General features: G+C 35.1%; 1 protein-coding gene across 5 annotated transcripts in view; it reads right to left on the bottom strand.

Annotated features, from left to right (window-relative positions):
• Window positions 1–2,113: 2,113 nt before the first annotated feature.
• LOC145990857 (nucleolar protein 4) overlaps window positions 2,114–22,022 on the bottom strand; it is a 372,663-nt gene continuing 352,754 nt past the window's right edge. For all 5 annotated transcript variants that reach the window (XM_083126293.1, XM_083126297.1, XM_083126295.1 and 2 more), the window contains exon 10: window positions 2,114–4,654. In XM_083126293.1, the coding sequence (XP_082982419.1) occupies window positions 4,491–4,654 (164 nt within the window). In that variant the 3' untranslated portion in view covers window positions 2,114–4,490. The remainder of the gene's footprint in view (window positions 4,655–22,022) is intronic.

Raw genomic sequence — 22,022 nt, 5'->3', positions numbered from 1 at the left:
ACACACCCATCATACCACATGGAATTTTTTACCATACCAGGTGTAACAATGTCAAGCCCTTTCACAATGATTCCAAATAGATTAGATCAGATAATAGGATCTTGAAACTCTGCAAGAACATGTAATATTTGCAGGATATTTGAGCCCTAGTGTTCAGAGAGATAACTAACATCCAAGTACAGCTCGTGGATTACATCCTCAAAATTGATGCCAAGAATGAGGGGGGGGAAGTCAACCTTGCGAGATGGCTCCACCAATGAAAAGTGAGAGAAACGGGATTGTGTAATGGGCAACAGGAGCTACCCACTCTCTCTGTAAGCGTTGCAAACTTTTGAAAAGGATAATACTGAACACACATGGCAAACGGACCATATTTTTATCTCCAGGTCCATACGATTGGTTTAAGAATTTCTTAGGGAAATATTAGAGATAAAACTGCAAGAACAAATTTTGAAATGCCGTGCATTTAGCGTACAGACTAAAGTCTGGACTGTACGTCCGTACATGTACGGTAAGACCGTACGGTTGGCAACGCTGCACTTTTACCACTCTATTTTCCTCCTTCTCCTCTGCCGATATGCACGGCCCTGCTCTACAGTTAGCTTGGACAGGGTATAGAACTCAGGGTAGGTGAGGTCCAAACTGAACTTGTCAAAACTCAAGCAACCATAAACGAAAGTCAAATGCCTAAAAAAATCAGTTGTAAGGTATCAAACATCCAAACACACTTAGCAGAACTGCAGGACATCATTAAAAAATATCACAGCTGCGTTTAAAGGTGCAACTGATGAATTGTGCAAATCAACATGGCTATAACCAATCTAAGAAGAATTGTAAATTTTCCCGTCAATGAGCAATCTCAGAACTTGTGCATAATGCTCTCACTGAAGTTCAAAAGACCTTGCAGACATTGGAGAACACCAACAACCTGTCTTCCTGAAAGCTATCAAGTTGTAGTTGGAGACGTTTGGTGGAATGTGAGGAAGCTGTCCCCACTGTCACAATGAAGCCATGTGTCTTGTGTCACTTAAGACAGGCCAAGCAACCAGAGGCTTGTGGAACGTGTCATACCACTACAGAGGGAATTGTTGCTACCAATAGGTTTAAGTGACATGTGTCACATGATGCTTGTCATTTTGGGGTGAAATCTTAATGATTGTGGTTATGTTTAGTATACACTGAATCTGAGTCCAAAAATGTGTCCCTGTGGAGGTACAGGGTGTTTCACTAGTTCTCAGCCCCCGATTTCTGCTTATAAAAATCAAACTATTGGTCATAATGTAATGAAATTTGCTACAAACATACCTTGGTGTAGGAGAAGCATGTTGACATCATTGGAGATTGCAGCACAGTCTCTCTAGTCCTTGCACATGTGTCTGTGCAATTCTTCCATTAAACGCCAATCATACGGACATGTGCTTTCAGTCTGAGTTCTTGGCCATGCTGTTTTGATGCACCCGATAGTGGTTTGTGTTTATTCGGGTTCAGTTGAAAGTTCATGCTTACAATCAGTGGTTCGTGATTACAGTACACTAACAAAGCAGTTCAGTATGAGCTGGTACTCAGTGGAACAGCATGTGTTTATCGTTTCCACGTACGGAAAAGGAAAGGTCTATCGCACAAGCCACAGACTATCATGGAACTGCAAGACAGCATTCAGCAGGAAATTGACTTCTGATGGTTTGGTGGCTACCTTCCGTAACATAGAGAGGCATTGATGCTAATGGTGACCACTTCCAACACAGCCACAAGCATCATCATGGAAATTTCATTACATTATTACCAATAGTTTGATTTTTATAAGTGAAAATCAGGAGCCAAGAGCAAGTGAAACACCCTGTACATAGTTCGGATCCCACTTTAAACTGTAGATCCAGTCCCAATTAGCCTTTCTGTGCATAAAGTGGACTTAAAATCAAAACTAAACTACAAAAACTTTTAATATCTTAACTCCTGTGGTGTCTCTCAAAAGTATCCCCCGTTTCTCTCCCATGTTTACAAATTATCATATGGCAATGTATTTTTCAAATAAATATTAGGGGGAAAAAAACCACTGCAGATATACTGCTGTTGATTTTCTAGGTAAAGGCATTTAGAAAGAAATACTAGTACAAAATGTAACTGCTTATGTTTATGTAGTGGCATAAGAAAATGAACAAACTACAAAACAACTTAAGTTCTGACTGGCATGACAGGACAATCCCCAGTCACACAATAGTTGAAACAGAAATATGAACAACTAGATGTATATATACTTTTTCAGTCCACTTAACAAAAATTCACAGAATTCTACATACTAACACATACAATGCTGTTAACAGAAATAATGTTACAGGCATATGCACTTTGTGTTCTCAGGAAGACTAGTACATTGTGAAAATTTGCTACAATTGATGCATATGCTTGTAATCAACGAAATACAGATGATGAATATAAACTATATTAAGATTCTTGACTGTAGCATATAGGAATTTTCTTAATCAAAAACAACTACTATATTTGTACCTGTCATCTATGTCAATTTACAAATGAAATAAAATGCAATTTGAACAAAGTGTTTACATAATTTTTAACAGAAATAGTTCACATGAACAAGGTAAAAATAAATGAATTTTGTTTTCACTCTGCAGGAATTCAAACTGTATTTGTGCTCTGTAATAATTAATCAAAAATTCAGAATCCAACTTGTTGCTTTTGTCAGTGCTAATATGAAATTTCCCTTCAACACCCTGCATCTTGGACTTCCTTCATAATCATAAATTTAAGATATTTGAACACACACGTTACTATTTAATGGGTTATTTATCAGAATATGAAGACAGAAACGTTGAAACTCAACTTCACAAATAGATTCCCTCTGTTCTGAAAATTACAACATATGTAAATTCTAGATTAAACGTACATAATACATAGTATACAGGAGAAAAAGATTTGAAAGTTAATATTTTTTAAAGAAGTTTTACTCTATGCTTAACTGCTGTACTCAAGTGAAGAAATCAAACATGAGAAACCAGCACTAGCTACGTTCAAAATGTCCTTGAGCAATACGGTGAACACTGGCGACAACATCTGTTCAAGGAGGACAAAACAGACAACTAAATTGTAAATGTGAAACAAGCACAGCAACATTAATATGACTGATCATTTGTATTTTTTCATTATTGTTATAAAATTCATTTCTGGTTATAGAAACTATAAAAAATGAATAATTTTGTTCTTTTGAGATAAATGTGATATACACAAATACTAGAGAAGAGCACTTTGTTCAATGATCACACATTCTAGATAAAACTACAACAGGCATTTATGTACTATCTTTCACTATGTCAGAAGTTCTTGTCAGAAGTTCGGACATCCATATTTCAAGGGCTTATTTACTCGAATTTGGCTGAACACTGAAAAAATCTGAATGGACAACATTGATCATGTATTTTTAAAGAGAGAAAACTTGATTTGTTAATGTTTCTCAAAAATTAAACATATCAACTGAAGCTCATGAAGCATAAATTATTACAAATACTCCGGAAAATATATTTCTAAACAAAATCAATTTATTAAAATAATATCTAAGTTGTCCAGTGCAGTTTCTTTTGAAAACTCAATAATTAAAATATAATGTCCTTTTTGCAGAACATGCAAGTAATATATGATAATATAAGAAATGGGGGAAAATACTGGGACACATATAAAGGAATTCATTCATACACAATATTTTCAATGTGTATACTAAAATATCAACATGTATGTATATATATATATGGTCAATATTCTGATTTCTTTGGTTTTTACAATTGCACTCGTGTTTGTATCATTAACATTTGTTCAATAAGTACAAAATAAGATCAAAACTACTGCACTGGAATACTTCCTCAGATACTATAATTCAACTTAATACTTAGTCTCTATTATTAATTTCAGCCCCCCAAATATTTATAACATTCACATCTACACAGATATACAGAAAATCTCTCAAAAATCACTATTTACAGCCTCTTTGGTACAATTAATGTCACTACAAAACACACACACTTCACAGGAAAAATACATTGTCAATATATTTTTATATATATTTATATTATAAGTATATATAATCTCTTCCTCCGTAAATATTCATTAAATTACATTACTTTCCACCCTGAATCCATATGAAAACATTGAAAAAGTCTTCAACACATACTGCTCTAGTTTCAACTTTATCGTCAAATCATTCACTAAGTCGCCTTAAATGGTTCCCTTTAGTAATTGACTATTCACAAATTCACTTCGACACCACACTTTTTCAAGCACACACTTTGTACAGCTAGATGGGCCCCAACACATTCCATGCAGAAAAATGTCCAACTGCACTTTCTCCTATAGACTAGGAGTTCAGTTACCGATATACAGATATTAAAAAGTATTAAAACATGAAGATGTTCTGAAATTACAGAATAACAAGGAGACCAAAATGTAAACATGTGTTGTTAATTGTTACTGTACTGTGTAAGATTCTACTGTTGTTGAAGCAGCAACTGCTCTAGCTCATCCGCAGATCGTAACAGAAAAGCAGCACTCTCTCGGTAGCCTGTTATCAACTGCCTAACAGCAGCCATTTCTGCAGTATTTAATTTGTGGTTAAGCAGTGGTTTTGACTTCATACTGAGATCAGTTGGTCCTGAAATAAAATACAAATTTGTATATTGGTAGTCCATTCTCAATTAACATTAATAGTAGAACTTAGTCTATGAAAATTATTTTACCACTGTTGATAGTATTAGAACTACAAATTCCTGTGAGGACAAATTTTCCAATACTTACATGATCCAGTAATTCAAAACTGTACATTCCAAAATATGTTGTTAATTTTGCCATGCTGACAACTGACCAAACTACATTCCCTACTTAACACTTTCTGGATGGGCCTGAAAATAATGTGTTTTTTCCAGAAGGTTGGGATTTTTTTGCTGTTTTTCAGAAAATCATAGAAAATATATTGCTACGTGTGTTAATATTTACCATTTTTTTTCCGAAATCTACAAGACATCTTCTTTCCACAGATATATATATATATAAATATAATATGTTATATTTTACATTTTCTCACATTTAAGAATGTTTTTCTGTAACAATGTATTGAAAGTAAAAAAAATTAAAGATTCTAATAAAATTACTGAAAATATATATTTTCAATGCATAATATAGAAATAATTAATGAAAAATAACCTTAAAACTTCTTCCTGGTATTGAAATCATCAGTAACTGCAAAATCTAAAAGGAGAATCCTTGTAAGGAATTTCCACAATGTGCATATAAATTTTGAATTGAACTGTATCCCCCTCTTTTGAATCAAGCTCAATATTTTTTTCTCCTTAATTTTACCATTTTATACATTGAAAAGTAAATTATAAAAAACTGGTGCAATTAATGCTAAAAATTTTAAAAAAATGAATTTCATAATATTTTAATGCTTAAGGGGGAGAGGGACAATTTTCCCTAGGTCCTTCTCTCTGAGGCAGCTGGGAGCACTGTTGCCAACTTAGCTCTTTTGGGGCCAGATCTGGCTTTTTTTGTGCACTTGTTTGGCTGTGAACTGTGGGACCTGCCTCCTACCCCACTATGACGCCATCACTAGCCTCGGCCCACATATACGAACTTTTGCCATGCATATTTTGCATGTGACATGATATTATTATATTGGCTGAATTGTCCTCCCCCCCCCTCCACCTCCTCAACTACTTTTATATAGAACCTTGACTGAGGTGAAGATGACAATATTGTTATCCAGTAATCTCTTATTTTCGATTCATACAATCATCGGTGGATTCAAATAAAAAAAAATCTTTATTAAAGGGCGAGGTTCAGCCTGTGGCTGTTCTCCCACCTAACTCCGAATATTGGGATGGGTGATGCCGTCAGATCTAGATGATGAAAACTAAGAATAGATTGTCATCACTTTAAAGTTACAGGTAATAGCAGCAACCCCCCACCCCGTAACAAGAAAAATTACCATGGGAGGCACTTCATCCAGCCTTCGCAAATCTACATCCTTGTCAATTTAAGGTGAAATATCAGGTTTGGTAACACTGTCAAGATGGCCGGAGGAGGCAAGGAGAAATGCATTAAGCTTAAGGGAGAATTATTTTATTTGTTCTCTTGGGGATATCAAACTCCCCATGGTGGAAAAGAAAATATGATTGGGTAGAGGATCCATTGCAGATGATATTTGTACTACAAAGAGTTAGAAAGAGTCAAAACTCCCATTTGTTTAGCCATAACTTGAATTTGAAGTTGTCTCTCCATAAGGAATACATGGGATTCTGTAAATACTTATTCATCATATTTTTCAAACACGATATCTAGCTTAATAATGAAATTTAAAAACTGCTTCCACTTGCAACATAAGGAGAATTCATACTCTCAAATTATGTGTGGATTTTCTTTACTAGCCGTGCCCATTCCGACGATATTTAAATAAATGCATGCCTGGTGCAAAATTGTCACACCTCACCTTAAGAACAAAACAGGCTTGTTTTAATTCTGTTGTTGTGTGTATAGATTATTTTGGACTGCAGCCACAGACTAAAGTGGAACTGGAAGCAATAAATGTGGAGCCAGGAGCTCTTGATTAAAGATGACTGCATTAATGACTGTCTTAGACTAGACTGTGTTATAAAACACTTCCCTCAATATCAAATGCTTGTGTGTAATTATAAACTCATTATATAAACATTGGACATTACATGCCAGTCAATATATTTTCACAGTATTTTTCTTACTATTTTTTATGGTTTCTGAGTTATGGAAAAATTAAATTTTGATTTTTTTTTTAAGAAAAATATGAAATTACTATATTGGAAAATAATATGTTAGATAAAAATCTATGTAAATAGAGAAAGTGGCCTGCTATTGAATGACACACTTTATAAAGAGGTAAGATCATTAATTATTTTGGAATTAAATACTGCAACATGGCAAAATCCTCTTGGATACAGGTATGAACTGGGCTACCATTACTTTAGGTTTCAGCTTGTTAAAACCATATTGATAAGTCACTTGTAATGTTTTGAGTGGCAAAATATCACATATTGGTAAAAATTAATAATATGGAAGTAAGAGAAAATCTGACAAGAAGGTGCAGAACAACTGCTGAGCCAAGTTGAACCAGTAAAAACAGGAATGTGTATTGATTTATGATAATGGAGAGTAGTTGAAAGAAAGTATCCACCTTCCAAACTACAATCTTAAAAACACTGCTGTAACAGTATTGTCTACCCTAGAACAATCGACACACTTTACTACTATTGGTCTATGCTGCTTTGTGCCAAGAAATGCACAAAAAATCATGAAAGAACCACAAGAGGCTCTACCACAGAAGACAGAAGAAACTTTAGAGCAAATTCAATTTTACATTTTGAACAAATTTCAATAGCCAGTTTTAAGGTAGACTGAAAATGTATCTGAAAGATGAAAAAGTTGCAGGCAAACAAAGTGATTTTCCAGTTTTTAAAAAGACAAAACATTAGAACAGTGATTCCCAACCAGGGTGCTATGGCACTTTAGGGTACCATGAGATCAGCCTAGGGGTGCTGTAAGATACCCTATGTGATCAAAATATCCGGACACACCGCAAAACGTGTGTTTATCCACTTGTACAAGAAGTCTGTGTGCAAGATTTCCACCCTCCTAAACATGCCTAGGTTCACTGTTTCTGATGTTATGGTGAAGTGGAAATGTGAAGGAACATGTACAACCCAAAAGAGTGCAGGCCGACCTCCCATGTTGACCTCCAGAGACCATCGAGTCTTGTAGAGGGTTGTACAGCATAATTGTCAATCATCCATCGCCACCATCACACAGGAATTTTGAACTGCATCAGGATCTACTCCAAGCACCATGACTTCGGCGTGAGGTGCAACAACTTGGTTTCCATGGCCGAGCAGCTGCCAATAAGCCAAACATCAGACAGGCAAATGCCAAACGCTGCCTAGAGTGGTGCAAGGAGCATCAAAACTGGAACCACAGAACAGTGGAAAACCACTGTCTGGAGTGATGAATCATGGTACACAATGTGACGATCCGAGGGTAGGGTGTGGGTGTGACGAATGCCTGGCAAACAACATCTACCAGCCTGTATAGTGCAGACAGTGAAATTCGGGGGTGGCAGGGTTACAGTGTGGTCATGTTTCTTCTGGAGGGGGCCGTTGCTTTACATGGCAATGTCATGGCACAAGCTTACTTTGTCATTTTAACTGCTTTCATGTTGCCTACCATCGAAGATCAGTTCGAGGATGACCATTGTGTCTTTCAACATGACCGAGAACCCATCCATACTGCAAGCCTTGTGGGGGAGTGGTTTGACGATGACAACGTCCCACTAATGGACTGGCCTGCGCAGTCTCCTGATTTGATTCCCATAGAAAATCTCTGGGATGTTTTAGAATGCCGACTTTGTGCTAGACCACACCCACCCACAACAATACATCTTCTCATTTTGCCGCTCTGCGAGGAATGGGCTGCCATTCCCCAGGAAACCTTCCACTACCTGATTGAAAGTATTCATGCGAGAGTGAAGGCTGTCATCAAAGCTAAAGGTGGGCCCAGGGACGATTCCTCCATGTAGGAAGTGAGGAACTTCCTACAGTTCATTTTTACTTATTTCCAGTTCTCTACTTTTTAGGAGTTCAATGCGTGTTATAAAATTATGAGAGCAATGTACGTACAATTGCCTAGGTTGGCTACTGTCAAGAGTTGACTGCACTCGGTCGCTCCAGTAGCAGTCCAAAGACGATGGACATGGGCTTTTCTGCCGCTCGCTGAGGAACCTCGACGATCATCCTACAAACAGATGGGTGGGTGGGGGGGGTGGAAGGGGCTGTGTAAGGGAGTGGGGAAAGGTTACGAACATAGACAAACTACTGTTATGAAGATTGGCGAGGATTGAGGAACCAGCAAGAGTTTCCTCAATCAGCAATGCAAACCCCAACAAAATGTTACGTACTAAACCAAGCACAATTTGATCTTTGTTGGCACTTAACACCATTTCTAGCATAATCTGCAAACGCCAATTTCTGGGAGAGGGAAATCGAATTCAAAGGAATATGTTTTCAGGAAATAAAAATAAAATTATGTCCAAATTTTATTTCTACTTCACCAGCAGACATGTTTCAAATGAAAGGGAGTATGCCAATCCAGCAGAAAGCTTTTATACAACCATGTCACAATCCATTCTCTATCATTTCTTCATCCTGCCTGATTTAGTTCATCAGGAGATTTTATGGTAGGAAATCGGTAGAAAGTTGGGGTAAACAATTTTCTCAAACCTTGTTATGTTCAATGTTGAACCCATGTTGTTTGTTGCACCATTTTAAAGATTATTTTTTGGGGGGGGGGGAAATTTACACTATTACATAACTGTTCAAAATAAGTAACGCAAGTTCAAAACTGCAGAATTACAATTATCCGGAAAAAAAATAATTAATAATAAATCCTACCACAATTTAGAAGCATTTAGCATAATTTTGAAGTTTAAGCAACACTTTTTATTATCGTCAATCCACACAACAAGGAGGGGGAAGAAAATATAAATTCTTGCAAAATTTGAAATTTCGTCGATTTTTATAGGTTCTAGGTTCACATTTAAATATTTCATAGTTCAAAGTGAGGAGGAAGGGCCCCTTGCCACACCTTGAGGATGGGCCTGCAGCTAACATTCTAAATGCAATGGGTAGTACAAGCAAGACGTGTGAATGTAATTGAACCAATTTTTCAAACATTCTTCGGTTTGCCATAACTTTTTCCTACACTCTAAAAAAGCCACGAGTTGCCACTGGGTGGGCCAACACTGCATTGACTGACAGTGTTCCTGATGGCGAGTGGCCCAAACTAGTACTTCATTTTCAGGTGGGTGTCTGGATACTTCTGATCACATAGAGCATCTTAGGGGAAAAAACGAAAAAATAAATATTATTGGGAAGTTCATAGAGTGGCTGTTGTTTTACTTGAACTGGCGGAGTTGTATCCTAACCTAGTAAAGAAAACATGGACGTTCTTTTCCCCTTTTCAACTTCATATTTGTGCGAGCAAGCCTTTTCTGCTATGACAACATTAAAATCCAAAGGAAGAAATAGACTGCATAACCTTGAGAAAGATAAGCATGTTTTCTTGTCAACTGTAAGGACTGATATCAAACATTTGTGCCCAAAGCATCAATCAAAAGTCTCACATTAACAAAACAAAACTCTCGAGTGATTTCCATTCTAGTAAACTGTATTCTACTCTGATGCTCGGTCATTATATTATCTTTTAATAAATAAATTACATTGGTACTGGAGTACGTATTTATTTAACAATAAATTTAACTTGCTCCTCATAACATATTCAATTTAAGGTTAAAAATTGAAAATAAACGATTAACAAGGGGTGCTTCAAGTTTTTAATCTCATCCCAAAGGGTCCCACAAATGTAAAAAGGTTGGTAATTCCTGCATTAGAATGAAGTGATCAAGTATGGATATTTGGTTTGAAATATTTCCTTTCATTGTAAAGATGAATCTTTCTAAGAGAGGTGGAGAAAATAAGTTGCAATGTATCATGACAAAAGATCTGCAAGTGGTGATAAAGTGACAAAACATAAAAATCTCTAAAGTGCAACAGTCCTTTGAAGATCAAGAACAACCAAGTGATATTTTGTGCATTATGCATAGTGAGAGTATCAAGTCCCATCACTACTGTTGTACAGCTTTCTAAACAAACAACTCAGACATCTTAAAATTGATAGCATTAAGAGTATATCAATCAGGATAGCAGTTACATGTGTGCAATGCATGTAGATGCATATGGCCTCCGATACTTGACAGAGATGTATAAATGGGATGAATTATAAAAAAATATATATTAAAAAGTAATAAAAAAAAGTAATCTAATAACCCATGGTGCAACAGCCCGGGAGGGTGAGGGTCTACCTACCAACTTCCAGCCTCACTCCCACCTGCCAAGGTAGGAGAACATCCAACCAGTTACAAGGTGGCATGTGGTCAGAACAACAAACCCCCTGTTGTTTTTGTAGGTTTCCATGACCGGGTTATGCTACTCATTTGTAGCTGCCCAATGTCCTCACGATGGTGGGTAGACACTGGTCCCATACACAGGCCGAAATCTCAGAAGAAAAGTTGTTATGCTTTAACTCAAAGACTCGAATCTGCATGAATCCCTTAGCCAGAGCCCAAAGTATGACACCTTACACCACAGGCCATGGTGCGGGACATAAAAGTAATCTATTTCTGGTTATTTTACATCACTTTTTTACCTCTGGTTAATCGTGACAAGAGAAGGAATTACTAAAATTAATATTTTGATTTGTTCATTTATTTATTACATATATTATTATTTTCAGATTTTTATGCTATAATCTTGCACTGAATTGAATTTTTCATTTTCAAGTCCACTTTATGCACATATAGGCTCATTGGAACTGGACCTGCAGTTTAATGTGGGATATAAATCTCTATGTATACTTCTACCAGGTTTCAAGGGCCCCTTGGATTACAAGGTAACAGTGAAATCAGGACCCATTGTAGTCTTGCACATTACCACTTTATTAAAATATATTAATTTTTACTTCAGTTCTTGTGGTGGATTTCTGGTTTTGTTATTAATGTTGGTGGGTGAATTTGTGTATGTGTGCAAGGTAGCTCGTAATTAAAAAAATAAGTTCAAGGCAATGCCACTTGGTCGAAAACAAAACAAATACAATATGAAATTTTAATAAGTTTCTTTGTTCATAATTGGGAAGAGAGAGACGCGGTAGTAGATAAATATGGAGAAACTAGTACTCACTTTATCCGTGAAACTATTTTTTCTTCTTCGTTCTATTAATTTCAGTGGCCACTGCCACCATCCTCGGAACTTGCTGTACTGTTGCTTGGCATACGTCTTTTGTTTGTAGTTCTCCGGCTGCCGCTATGTGTGATGTTGTTAACTGTATGTCTGCGTCCATGTCATCTGCTATCTCCCGATGTAAACTGTTGTAGTAGGGGAATCCAAGTGTGGTGTGCCTGGCCCCTACTACAACAGTTAACGCCGGGAAATAGCAGATGACATAGATGCAGACGTACAGTTAACAACAGCGCACCTAGTGGCAACTGGAGAACTACAAACAAAAGACACACGCCAAGCAACAGTACAGCAAGTTCCAACGAGAATGGTGACAGTGGCTACTGAAATTAATAGAACAAAGAAGAAAAAACAGTTTCACGAATAAAGTGAATACTAGTTTCTCTGTATTTAAGTTTCTTTGAATCATTAGGTACAACAAGGCACATGCACATTTTGAATTTCTTGTGAATGCAGGCTTTCAATCTCTTGGGGAAGGCTTCCGTGCCAGCATTGTCATCGACGTTGTTCCAAGTCTTGAACAAGGAAACCTTCACGAGACACTTGTGGAGAGTAACATAGGCTTTGAAATCTAAGATGGACTAAATGCAATACTAGTAAAGTGGATTGAGATTCAGTAAGTATGGGAGGCAATTCAGGAAGGTTGGCTTTGTACCAGTCTTGCACTTTGTGAGGAAGTGTCATGTGTTGTTGGAAGCACAAGGGTGTGTTACTTAAGTGTTACTTACTCCACCAAAAACATTCTTCAAAATTTTCCTCAAAATTCATCCTGCACCTACCTAGCAGCATGCCATACATAACTAATCTGCCGTATCTCACACAAGTTTTTAACCAATAATCTGCATTTCTCCAAAGCACATTAAAAATTTTCATTAGGAATTGTAATTAGTACAAGCAATTCTTGTAAGCAAAAGAGTGATTAGTTAACAGCTATTGTTTGTAATGAGGAAAAAAATTGCACACAAAAATACAAAAGAAAAAAATACATGTGTCATCAGCATCAAAAATAGTGAAATGTAATGTCTACACACATTTATTACCATCAACTCAAATAATCTGAATTTTCAAACTCACTTTGGTTGCTTCATCAGGGGGTGGGAAAAAAATAACTCGACAATAATGTTATAATATTATTAAATAATATCATATTACTGATGAAGAACTGAGGTAGATTCAAAAATTCAAATTTAAGTTGTACGTACATGCATAGACATTAGAAAGTTTAATGCAGATAGTAATGGTAAGTCAATAATTTTAAAAAAAAGTTTAAAAAAATAATAATAATCATTTATAAATCTGAATCACAACATAATCCTACATATGAGGTTATTGTAACATGTGTTGTCCTTGTGAAATGTAGTTGCTCTCTTTATCTAAATACTTCTATAAACATACTTGTACCTAAAAATAAACCCATCACAGTGCACACTAACATCCATGTCTGCATATTTATATTTATGTTAACATAAACGTATAAATTTACAAATATACTGAATCTCCTCAACCCCCACCCCACCCTTGTGCTCCCTTTCATATTTTCGAATCACATTTGTGAAGAAGCTTTCTTCAGAATGAAATTAAGCCATAAAATGTAAAACCTTGTAAAAACTTTTCATTATTATTCCATGTAAATAATGTTCACATATGAAAGAGTTTTATGTTTCTTTTTTCTTTGTAAGCATAAGTTTGCATTTTTCAATTCACACTTACCAATAATGTACATATAATAAAACACATGTACCATGATAAATTCAAATCTAGTAAATCCCAATCTAATTAAATATGACAAATTTTTAACAAGATTTCAAATTGAAAGAAAAGGTATTAAATTGTGAACTCAAGAGTTGTTCTTCATATTTCACATATTATTACTGGAAAGAAAAATGGCATTCATTATAAAACAATTTAACAGCTTTGACTTTTAATTTGTTACCAGAAACATATATTAATTAGCTTACTTCACTAAATTTTTAAAAACTATACAAGTGATAATGAGAGAAATAAAGTACCAATAAACTGAAATAAGGAGACTGGTGCTTTATGGGCAGGGAACCAAGCTCCATATCCTTCTGATTTTTACTACGGAACATATGAAGTTATTGTAAAAAAAAATCAAACAAAAGGATAGGTCAGTTATAAAGTAAAAACACTGTTGTTTTTTTAATTTGTGGGAAAGAACAAACTAATCCATATTTAAAACTGTTGTAATAAAAATGTATTAAGTGCAGTGCAGTGAAACACATCTCAAGTTAAGAGAGTTTGTACTATGAAGGATATATTCATGTGACACATTGGTGATCTACAACCAAAATTATGACCTGGAAAACTTTCTCACAGTTCTCAACACCAGCACAAAATAATTAACAACAGGAAAGAAACAGAATGGAACCACAACCAACTTGACCTCGCCATTTCACGTCACTACCATTTACTGTAAATGGAACTCCAGCACCTACGATGTTCATACCAAATTCAGCCTCCTTTTATTGGAAAGTAGATATGGAACACATTATTGGTATCAGCCAATACAAGAATATCAGTTTATTTGGTATATTTACCAACCCAATATTGAAATAAAAAGATTTTCTTTCACAAAGTATAATTTATTGCATTTTCCCACACCGTGGCCATGCGGTCGAAGGCATCATGCTTTGGGCTCCGGCTATGGGACGATAGCAGATTTGAGTCTCCTGGGGAAAGCTAACAACTTCTATCCTAAGATTTCTGCCTTTGTATGGGACCTGTGGTTACCCACCATCGTGAGGAAATTGGGGAGCTACGAATGAGTAGTGTAACGCAGTTATGAAAACTTACAATGACTGGGAGTTCAATGTGCTGATCACACGCCACCCCATAACTGGTTGGAAGATCTCCCACCTTGGGCGAGTGAGTAGAATCAGGTGGGAGTGAGTGGCAGTCGGTGGGCCCTCAATGGGCTGTTGAGCCACAGGTTATTCATTTATGTATTGTAGTTTTATGAATATAGTATTCAGTTTCTTTAACACACAATCTACTGCAGTCACCTGGTTTGTACATTGTTTTAGGTGAGGGATTCCTGGACCGTATTATATCATGGACAATTTCTACTGTAATTTTGTAATGAATTGGTAGCATATTGGTTAAAATTTCATATTGGCTCCTCCCTATTGAAGACTGTTCGCCCAGCTCTGTGAGAGATGATGAAAAGGAAGCTGCTCCATGTAGGTGGCTTATGCAATAAATATACTGGCCAGTAACAACGTGGAATGAAAACCCAAACCCCAGTTTATGTATGAATGCTCCCAAATCACCCAACCACCTGTGGTAATCACTCAAATAGGAAAGAGACTCACTGATTAATAATAATAATAATAACTAATTTCCTTGGTGCACAAGCCAACATACCATTATCAACTGACTACATTGGCAATGCCATCAGAATACTGCAAAGCAGATTAGGGAAATCTAGCCTTGCTCAACAAAGCACAACCCCAAACTGACTTCTTCATGGACAAGATCACCAAGGTAACTAATACACAACTTAAAACAGAAACTGGAATTCAACCTATGTAATGAGCAAGCACACGTCACATGACCAAAAGTGCAATGAAACCAGCTTAGAATCAAGCAAAACCTCCCTACTTATGCACACCTCCTCCTTCCATAAAAGACCAAAAAATATTGAACAGCATAACGCAACAATAGGACAAAACAGTAGATGTTCCTTGCAGCTTTCAATGTTGCCTTCCACAGGCAGATTAGATGGACAGTAGCAAAACTGTTGCAAAATGCAAAACCTGCATCCTAAATCGATTTACTTTAAGACAATGAAACCCTTGCATCAACATTCTTTGTAAATGTCTATGTGTGTGACAAAAATGGGTGTAGAAGAATTGAACGACGCATGCCATACATATCTACTCTGATCTTTTTACAACTTATTGTAGAGAGGGAAGGGGAATGGGCCTTCATAATTAATACATTCTGAAATAAGAGCAACAAAGAAACAAGAAATCCTTTTCATGTTCATATCACAAGTGAAACATTATCATCTATACTCAAAACTGAAAATTTATTCAATATGCAATATGTAAAAAGGAAAATAAGTGATACATATTTTTCATTGTTAGAGTAAAAGAGCTTTCTAATTTGCAAAACAAGCAAGAGGAAAATACATGAAGGTATATTAATGTTTATATAAAAACCATATCATGAGCAAAACATCTATTTGGAAAGTACTGCAAAATCCATCAATATTTACTTCCTCAATTGCAAACACGAAATGAACACAACTTAGGACATTTCACTCGTTTATTTAGTTATGGATAAAGTTGCAGATACAACACAATGTGCAAGAATTAGGAAATTTCGACATTGAAATAACTAACAAAAACAAATGAGCAACAAGAAACCAGAATACTACGTAATTGGAAGTGGCTTGTAGTGTGCCACAAAGAATTTAATGAGCTAGCTGTTGCAGCATGCCTGCAATGGACAAAATTATTACAAAAGTATCCACAGAGCTCTTACTAGTGGAAATTGTTATGAAATCATGTATTTACCTTAATGGTAATTCACCTGGTGCAACTCCAATACAAAAGTTCAAACTCTGATCAAATCAAAATTTAGGATGACAAACTGAAAATATACTCGTTATAAAGATAAAAAAAATAAAATAATAATAATATAAAATGAATGGATAGAGATACGTGAGAAGAATGTACAAGTTTCTGAGTTCCAAGGGGAGAAGCTATTCAAATATATTTGAAGTTGTGGACAATGATATCACAAACACAAGAAAAAACAACTACAGGTCCTGCGTAACTTCTTGAGTTCTGATAGGGCTACACAGTGTGTTTTGTCAAAGGAAAAGCAGACTGAAGTAGTAAACTATCAATGTCAAAATAGAGAAAAATGAAAGAAAAGTTATAGCAGACGATTTTGAAGCCACTCCTCTGTGATAGATCAATGACATTAGGTGGAAAATTTAACGCCAAATCATTTGTATTTGATGCCATGCAAAATTTTTCATCTAGTTTTCAGCCACAAATTATCTGTGACTGATAAGATAGAAGGTTAATATTTTCTATTTCTTAATTACACATCATACTGCATAGATACAGCTTTGTGAAAAATGCACCAGTTTATCTGAATGTGAGGTTAGACAATATGGTAACATTTGTTGGAAATAGCATGAAATGAGTATGGTTGCAAACACTGCTTTTGAAAAGAAGAGAACCTCATTATGAGCACAGTCAGGCTCAAGTTGATGATCAGTGATTGTAATGTTCCAACTCAAGAGGAAGGCATTTAGATTCTATATTTAAAGGTCTTTTGACAACAAATAATTTCTAAATGTCCAAATTTCTAGCCTTCAAACACGTCTAATACAATTACATTTGATTCTCATAAATAAATCCTAAGAAAAACATTGAAAAATAGAACCAAATGCAGATAGAAAGTAGAACCAATACCAGCATAAAAATCCACAGAAAAAATAACATTTCTTCTTGCCGAAGAGATAAAAATATCTCCCCTAAAGAAAATGTCACAACTGGTGTTATGAAATGTGTTCTGCACTGCTTAGTGTAACCTACATTTTACAGAATACTTCTATGTTGAACAGAATACTTCTAATGTTTGAGTTTGTTCATATATTTAAAGAATCGAAACACTTTTTACTTAAATTAAGGGTTTGCATTCTAATGTTTATTAAAAATACTTATGGTGTATTCCTTCAATCAAACTAAGTATACATTCTTGTAATGTACCAAATATACCTTGAGCATATATTGCTAAACATATTTATATTATACAGTGGCACTTTTGTTAGTAATTTTGAAAAATATACATGTAACAAGTCCAACTATAACAATGAGGAAAAAAAGGTTTTTGTGAAATTTGAGTTGCTTATATATTAAATATTCAATGTTCTTTCTGTGGTACATTTTACTATATTCTCAATGTTTTGATGTTTCCAATGAATGCATATGAACCATCAAAATGCTGAGAATCAAAAGTTCATAAAATGAACACTGTGTTAACACAAACAATTACAAAGAAGGTTTTGGAGGAAATGGATTATGACATTAGCAAGCTTTGTTTCATGTATTTTGTAAAGCAGGAGGCGAACATGTAATAGTGCTGGGAAATCCACAAATGATGTTTGTTTAAGAATGAACTGTAAATTAAATTATCTTTTTTTCCCTAGTATTGCTACCTAAAGCAGCTACAGTTAACAGTGAAAGAACAATTAACCATTCACAACTGTAATTCAGATTCCACTGAAATGTCTCAACAAAGAGTTTTTGAAAAATATCTTCTGATATTAGAAATTCTGAAAAGAATGTGCATTAAGCCTAGCTTGCATGAGGGAGGGCCCTGTGAGGCCCAACATCTCTATTTCTTCGATTATTTAACTGTTAAAATTTTTATAAAAAATTGAAAATAAATTACACTGTTCCCTATAATGTTCCCAATATTTTTATATTACTTTTGTTCATAAAAACATAAATGTAATGTAAATAGGAGGCAAAATTCACTGGGTGGGCCTTCAGGTGCAATCTTTGAATGTGTGTTATTCAAGAAACTCATGCCAATGAGAGTGTACAACTGGTTGGTAATTTTTGTAATTATTATAATTAACATGCAACTGCACCTCTATAAACAAAAAAGCATTAAAAAAATGAAAATGAAAAATTATTACCGGTATAGTTTTTGTGAGTTTTAGTGAATGGTAAAATTTGTGTGACACTCATGGAATAATTGGTTATTGTTTCTTATTAATGTTGATAATTTTTGTAATCATCACAATTAATAAATTACTGCACATTTATAATCAACAAAATGGTTAATTGTGCTTCAATAACAAAATGATTAATTGAATTCTAATGATAAAAAAAAGTGTACGCCTGTCAGCCCCCCCCCTTCCCCCATGAAAGTAAGTTTCTCGTATGGCATGGGTAAGCTAGGGTTAACTCTTATTTGCTCTGGACCATCTCTCACACCCCTCCAATATGTACCATAATCGTTACATGTGTTTTTTGTTACATTGTCCTTCTAATGGCCCATTACTCATTTTCAATTTCAGCAAATGATTATGTAGTACCTGGCAACATAAAAATGTAGACATTTTAAGAATTTAGAATTTAAAAAACAAAAACAAGACATTGTTGCAATGTTTGACCAATTTTCTTCCTCTTTGCATAACTAAGCAATAATAATTTTAAAAAAAACTGCTTTACAATAGACTTCTACAATCATGTCAAGTCATGAGAAATGTGCCATAAATAGAAAATAGTAATACAGCTAGTTCACAGTTCAAAATCAAAACAGCAATCTGACAGACCCGTGTCCATAGTAGTTAAGGATTAAGGACAACGAAAGTTATATTCTTCAAATGTGAAGAGGCTGGTGTTGGACAGAAGGTAGATTTTTTTTAATAGGTTCTTACTTGTTTAAGTACTCTAAGAACATGTTACTTAATGTAACCACACAAAGCACATGTACAGAAAGAACAAGGTTGAATGGCAGTCCATCCAGGAGGCATTTGAGTACCATGTACAAGATCCAGGTTCAATTCTCAGGATTGATGGGAATTTTTCTAGTAATATCACATTGTAATGTGCAGGGGCAGCTCAAGAAAATATCTGGGACCAAAAAATGGCAACACAATAGTTCTGCCATTCTGCATAAGAAATGCATGGGGGTTTAAGCACATTTGTTGATATTTCTAATCAAGTTTATTTAGCTTAATAATCTATTTAAAGGGCCACATGAGGAGAGGCTTTTATTTGTTCTAGTGCATTTTGACATACTTGACATAAACTTATAATTCTTACATAATTATCTATTGCAAAGGCCCTGTGATGAGTTCTACTTAAACAGTCCTAATCTTCCAGAACTGAGAATATTACTATGCATGTTGTAAATAAAAAACATTTCCAATAAAGCAATATTCAGATGAGTTTGAAGTGGTCAAGTGGTTTGAATGCACCTACTCACTTTCATCTCTTGTGAAAATCACTTCCAATGTTGTGCTGTATTGTATTAATAACATAATATATTTAACTGAGGATTAGAAAATGTCAAAAATTATTTATTTTTTTAAAAAACATTGCTTGTCCTTGAATAATTGCTGCCTCCATTGCGCTATCCACAGACTCCCAACATCCACCTCTCCCTCCCCAAACCTACAAATTTTTCAGAAATGCCCAAATTTTGGTCATTTTAGTTCTACATTTACATGTGCATCCCTCCTCTAAATATGAACTTACAGCCACATATGGGAAATTCTGCATGAACACCTGACTTGCCCCAACCATAAATTATACATCATACTAACATAAAATTCAAAGCAATTTATTTTTGCTAAACAAGAAACCCACCAGCCAAAGAAAAAAAGTTTCAAATACAAATCGATGAATATGGACTACATCAGATTCAAGACTTGCTATGATCACTTCCCACTTTTTTTTTACATTATATTTAATTTAAACTAGATAATTGTTGATGTAGTTTTGACCAGTTATTCTAGCTATTGGAATAATTATTTGAACAGGTGTAAAATCAAGATGTTTGGTACACAACAAACTTTTATGGTTGCCTGGTGCAAATTAACTCATATGTCGAGTGTGGGACTCGGTGGGGACTTATGATTTTAAAGTCAAACAATGGTGTATTTATCCACCAAAATTGGAAAAATTGGAATCCATACTAAACCCCATTTAAACTTCCAAGGCCTTCGTTGTTGTTTTCCTATATTAATAACCAAACCTATATCCTTGTTCCTGGAATTTTGGGAGAAAAGTATTGACGTGGCTATGGTGTATTTTTGGATAGCCTATGTAACTTAAGAACCTGAAGAAGGGAACAGTTGTTCATTGGAAAACCAGATACTCACGAATCGTAAGTACAAAAAGTTTTTGTATTTTAGAATACTTTTTGAATTGAAATCAGTGAGTAATTCGCACAACAACTAATTATGGAACCTTGCATTAGTTACCAGAAATTAGATTTCTTCACAATAATTTTGTATTACAAGTGATCATTGCAATATATTTAAGTTCCAAACATGTAATACAAATTGAAAAAGGAAAGATGTAATATATGGAATAAATATAATGAGGTTTTATACAATGACTGTAGTCAAGAGATGCCAATTGCATTTTAAATGTTCAGTGGCAGGTTTTACTGTCAATGGGACAATTGAATCAACTTTTCATTATTAGGTTTAGTGATCAGCCATAGTGCAATATTTAGAAGAAAATAAAAAATATATAAATTCCTTAAAATATTTCTTAAGTGTGCTCCCCCATTCACCCAAATTTTGGGATCTGTTCTCATGATGATTTAGTTGCATGTATATTTAACAAACATTTGAATGGAAATTCTTGTTCTTTCATTCAGTTGAATGCTGTTTTGTTGGATCTCCACTTTTCGTAGGAAATGAGTTCATGACATTATCATGTTCCATACATGTTAGTGTGACACATTCTCAAGCCACATATCTGGATGTCAAGTGGTATGAATTAACAACAATAATAAAATGTTTGCGCAAATCTTGTAGTGTATTCATAATACACGTGTGTCAACCTTCAATCAGCTGATGATATGTGAAATTTTAACTGTAACCACAGCTACCTGCAGTGTATTTCTCATAGTGTTAGAAAGCAGTAAAGTCACTGCAAGTCAAAAGGTGCTTTGATAAATTTCAATAAGCAAGGCCTGGAACTTTAAGGGGGAAACAATACATTCCGATAGGTCAAAAGTGTTCTACATTATGCAATTTGTCTCACTTTGCAGATGTAAATGATCTTTAAGTCAATTATTAAACTGGATAACGCTTATTAAAATTATCATTAATAAACATGTCTCCACTCCCATGTATTTCTTACAGACAACGTTAACAGTTGTCCTTTAACTTAAAGGTTTTCAGTATTGACAACAATGTTTTGACACTTAATGGTCACTTCCTCTTCAATCTTTCTCCTCTCTGTCCACGTGCTTTGTTCAGTTATAGTGTGGTACATGTTCCTAGAGTACTTAAAAAGAGAATAATTCCGTAAAATTTCAGCTGCCAGGTAACGGTAAAGTTCCTCGTGCATATAGCAGAGTGCCATGAAGGCACATTTAGGGGATGTGAGAATACGATCCCACACACTCGATCTCTGC

Source organism: Lepisma saccharinum, chromosome 8 (assembly GCF_977018435.1).
Source record: "Lepisma saccharinum chromosome 8, izLepSacc3.1, whole genome shotgun sequence".
Taxonomy (NCBI): domain Eukaryota; kingdom Metazoa; phylum Arthropoda; class Insecta; order Zygentoma; family Lepismatidae; genus Lepisma; species Lepisma saccharinum.
The sequence above is the reverse complement of the archived record's forward strand: the minus strand, read 5'-3'. Positions and strand labels throughout refer to the sequence as shown.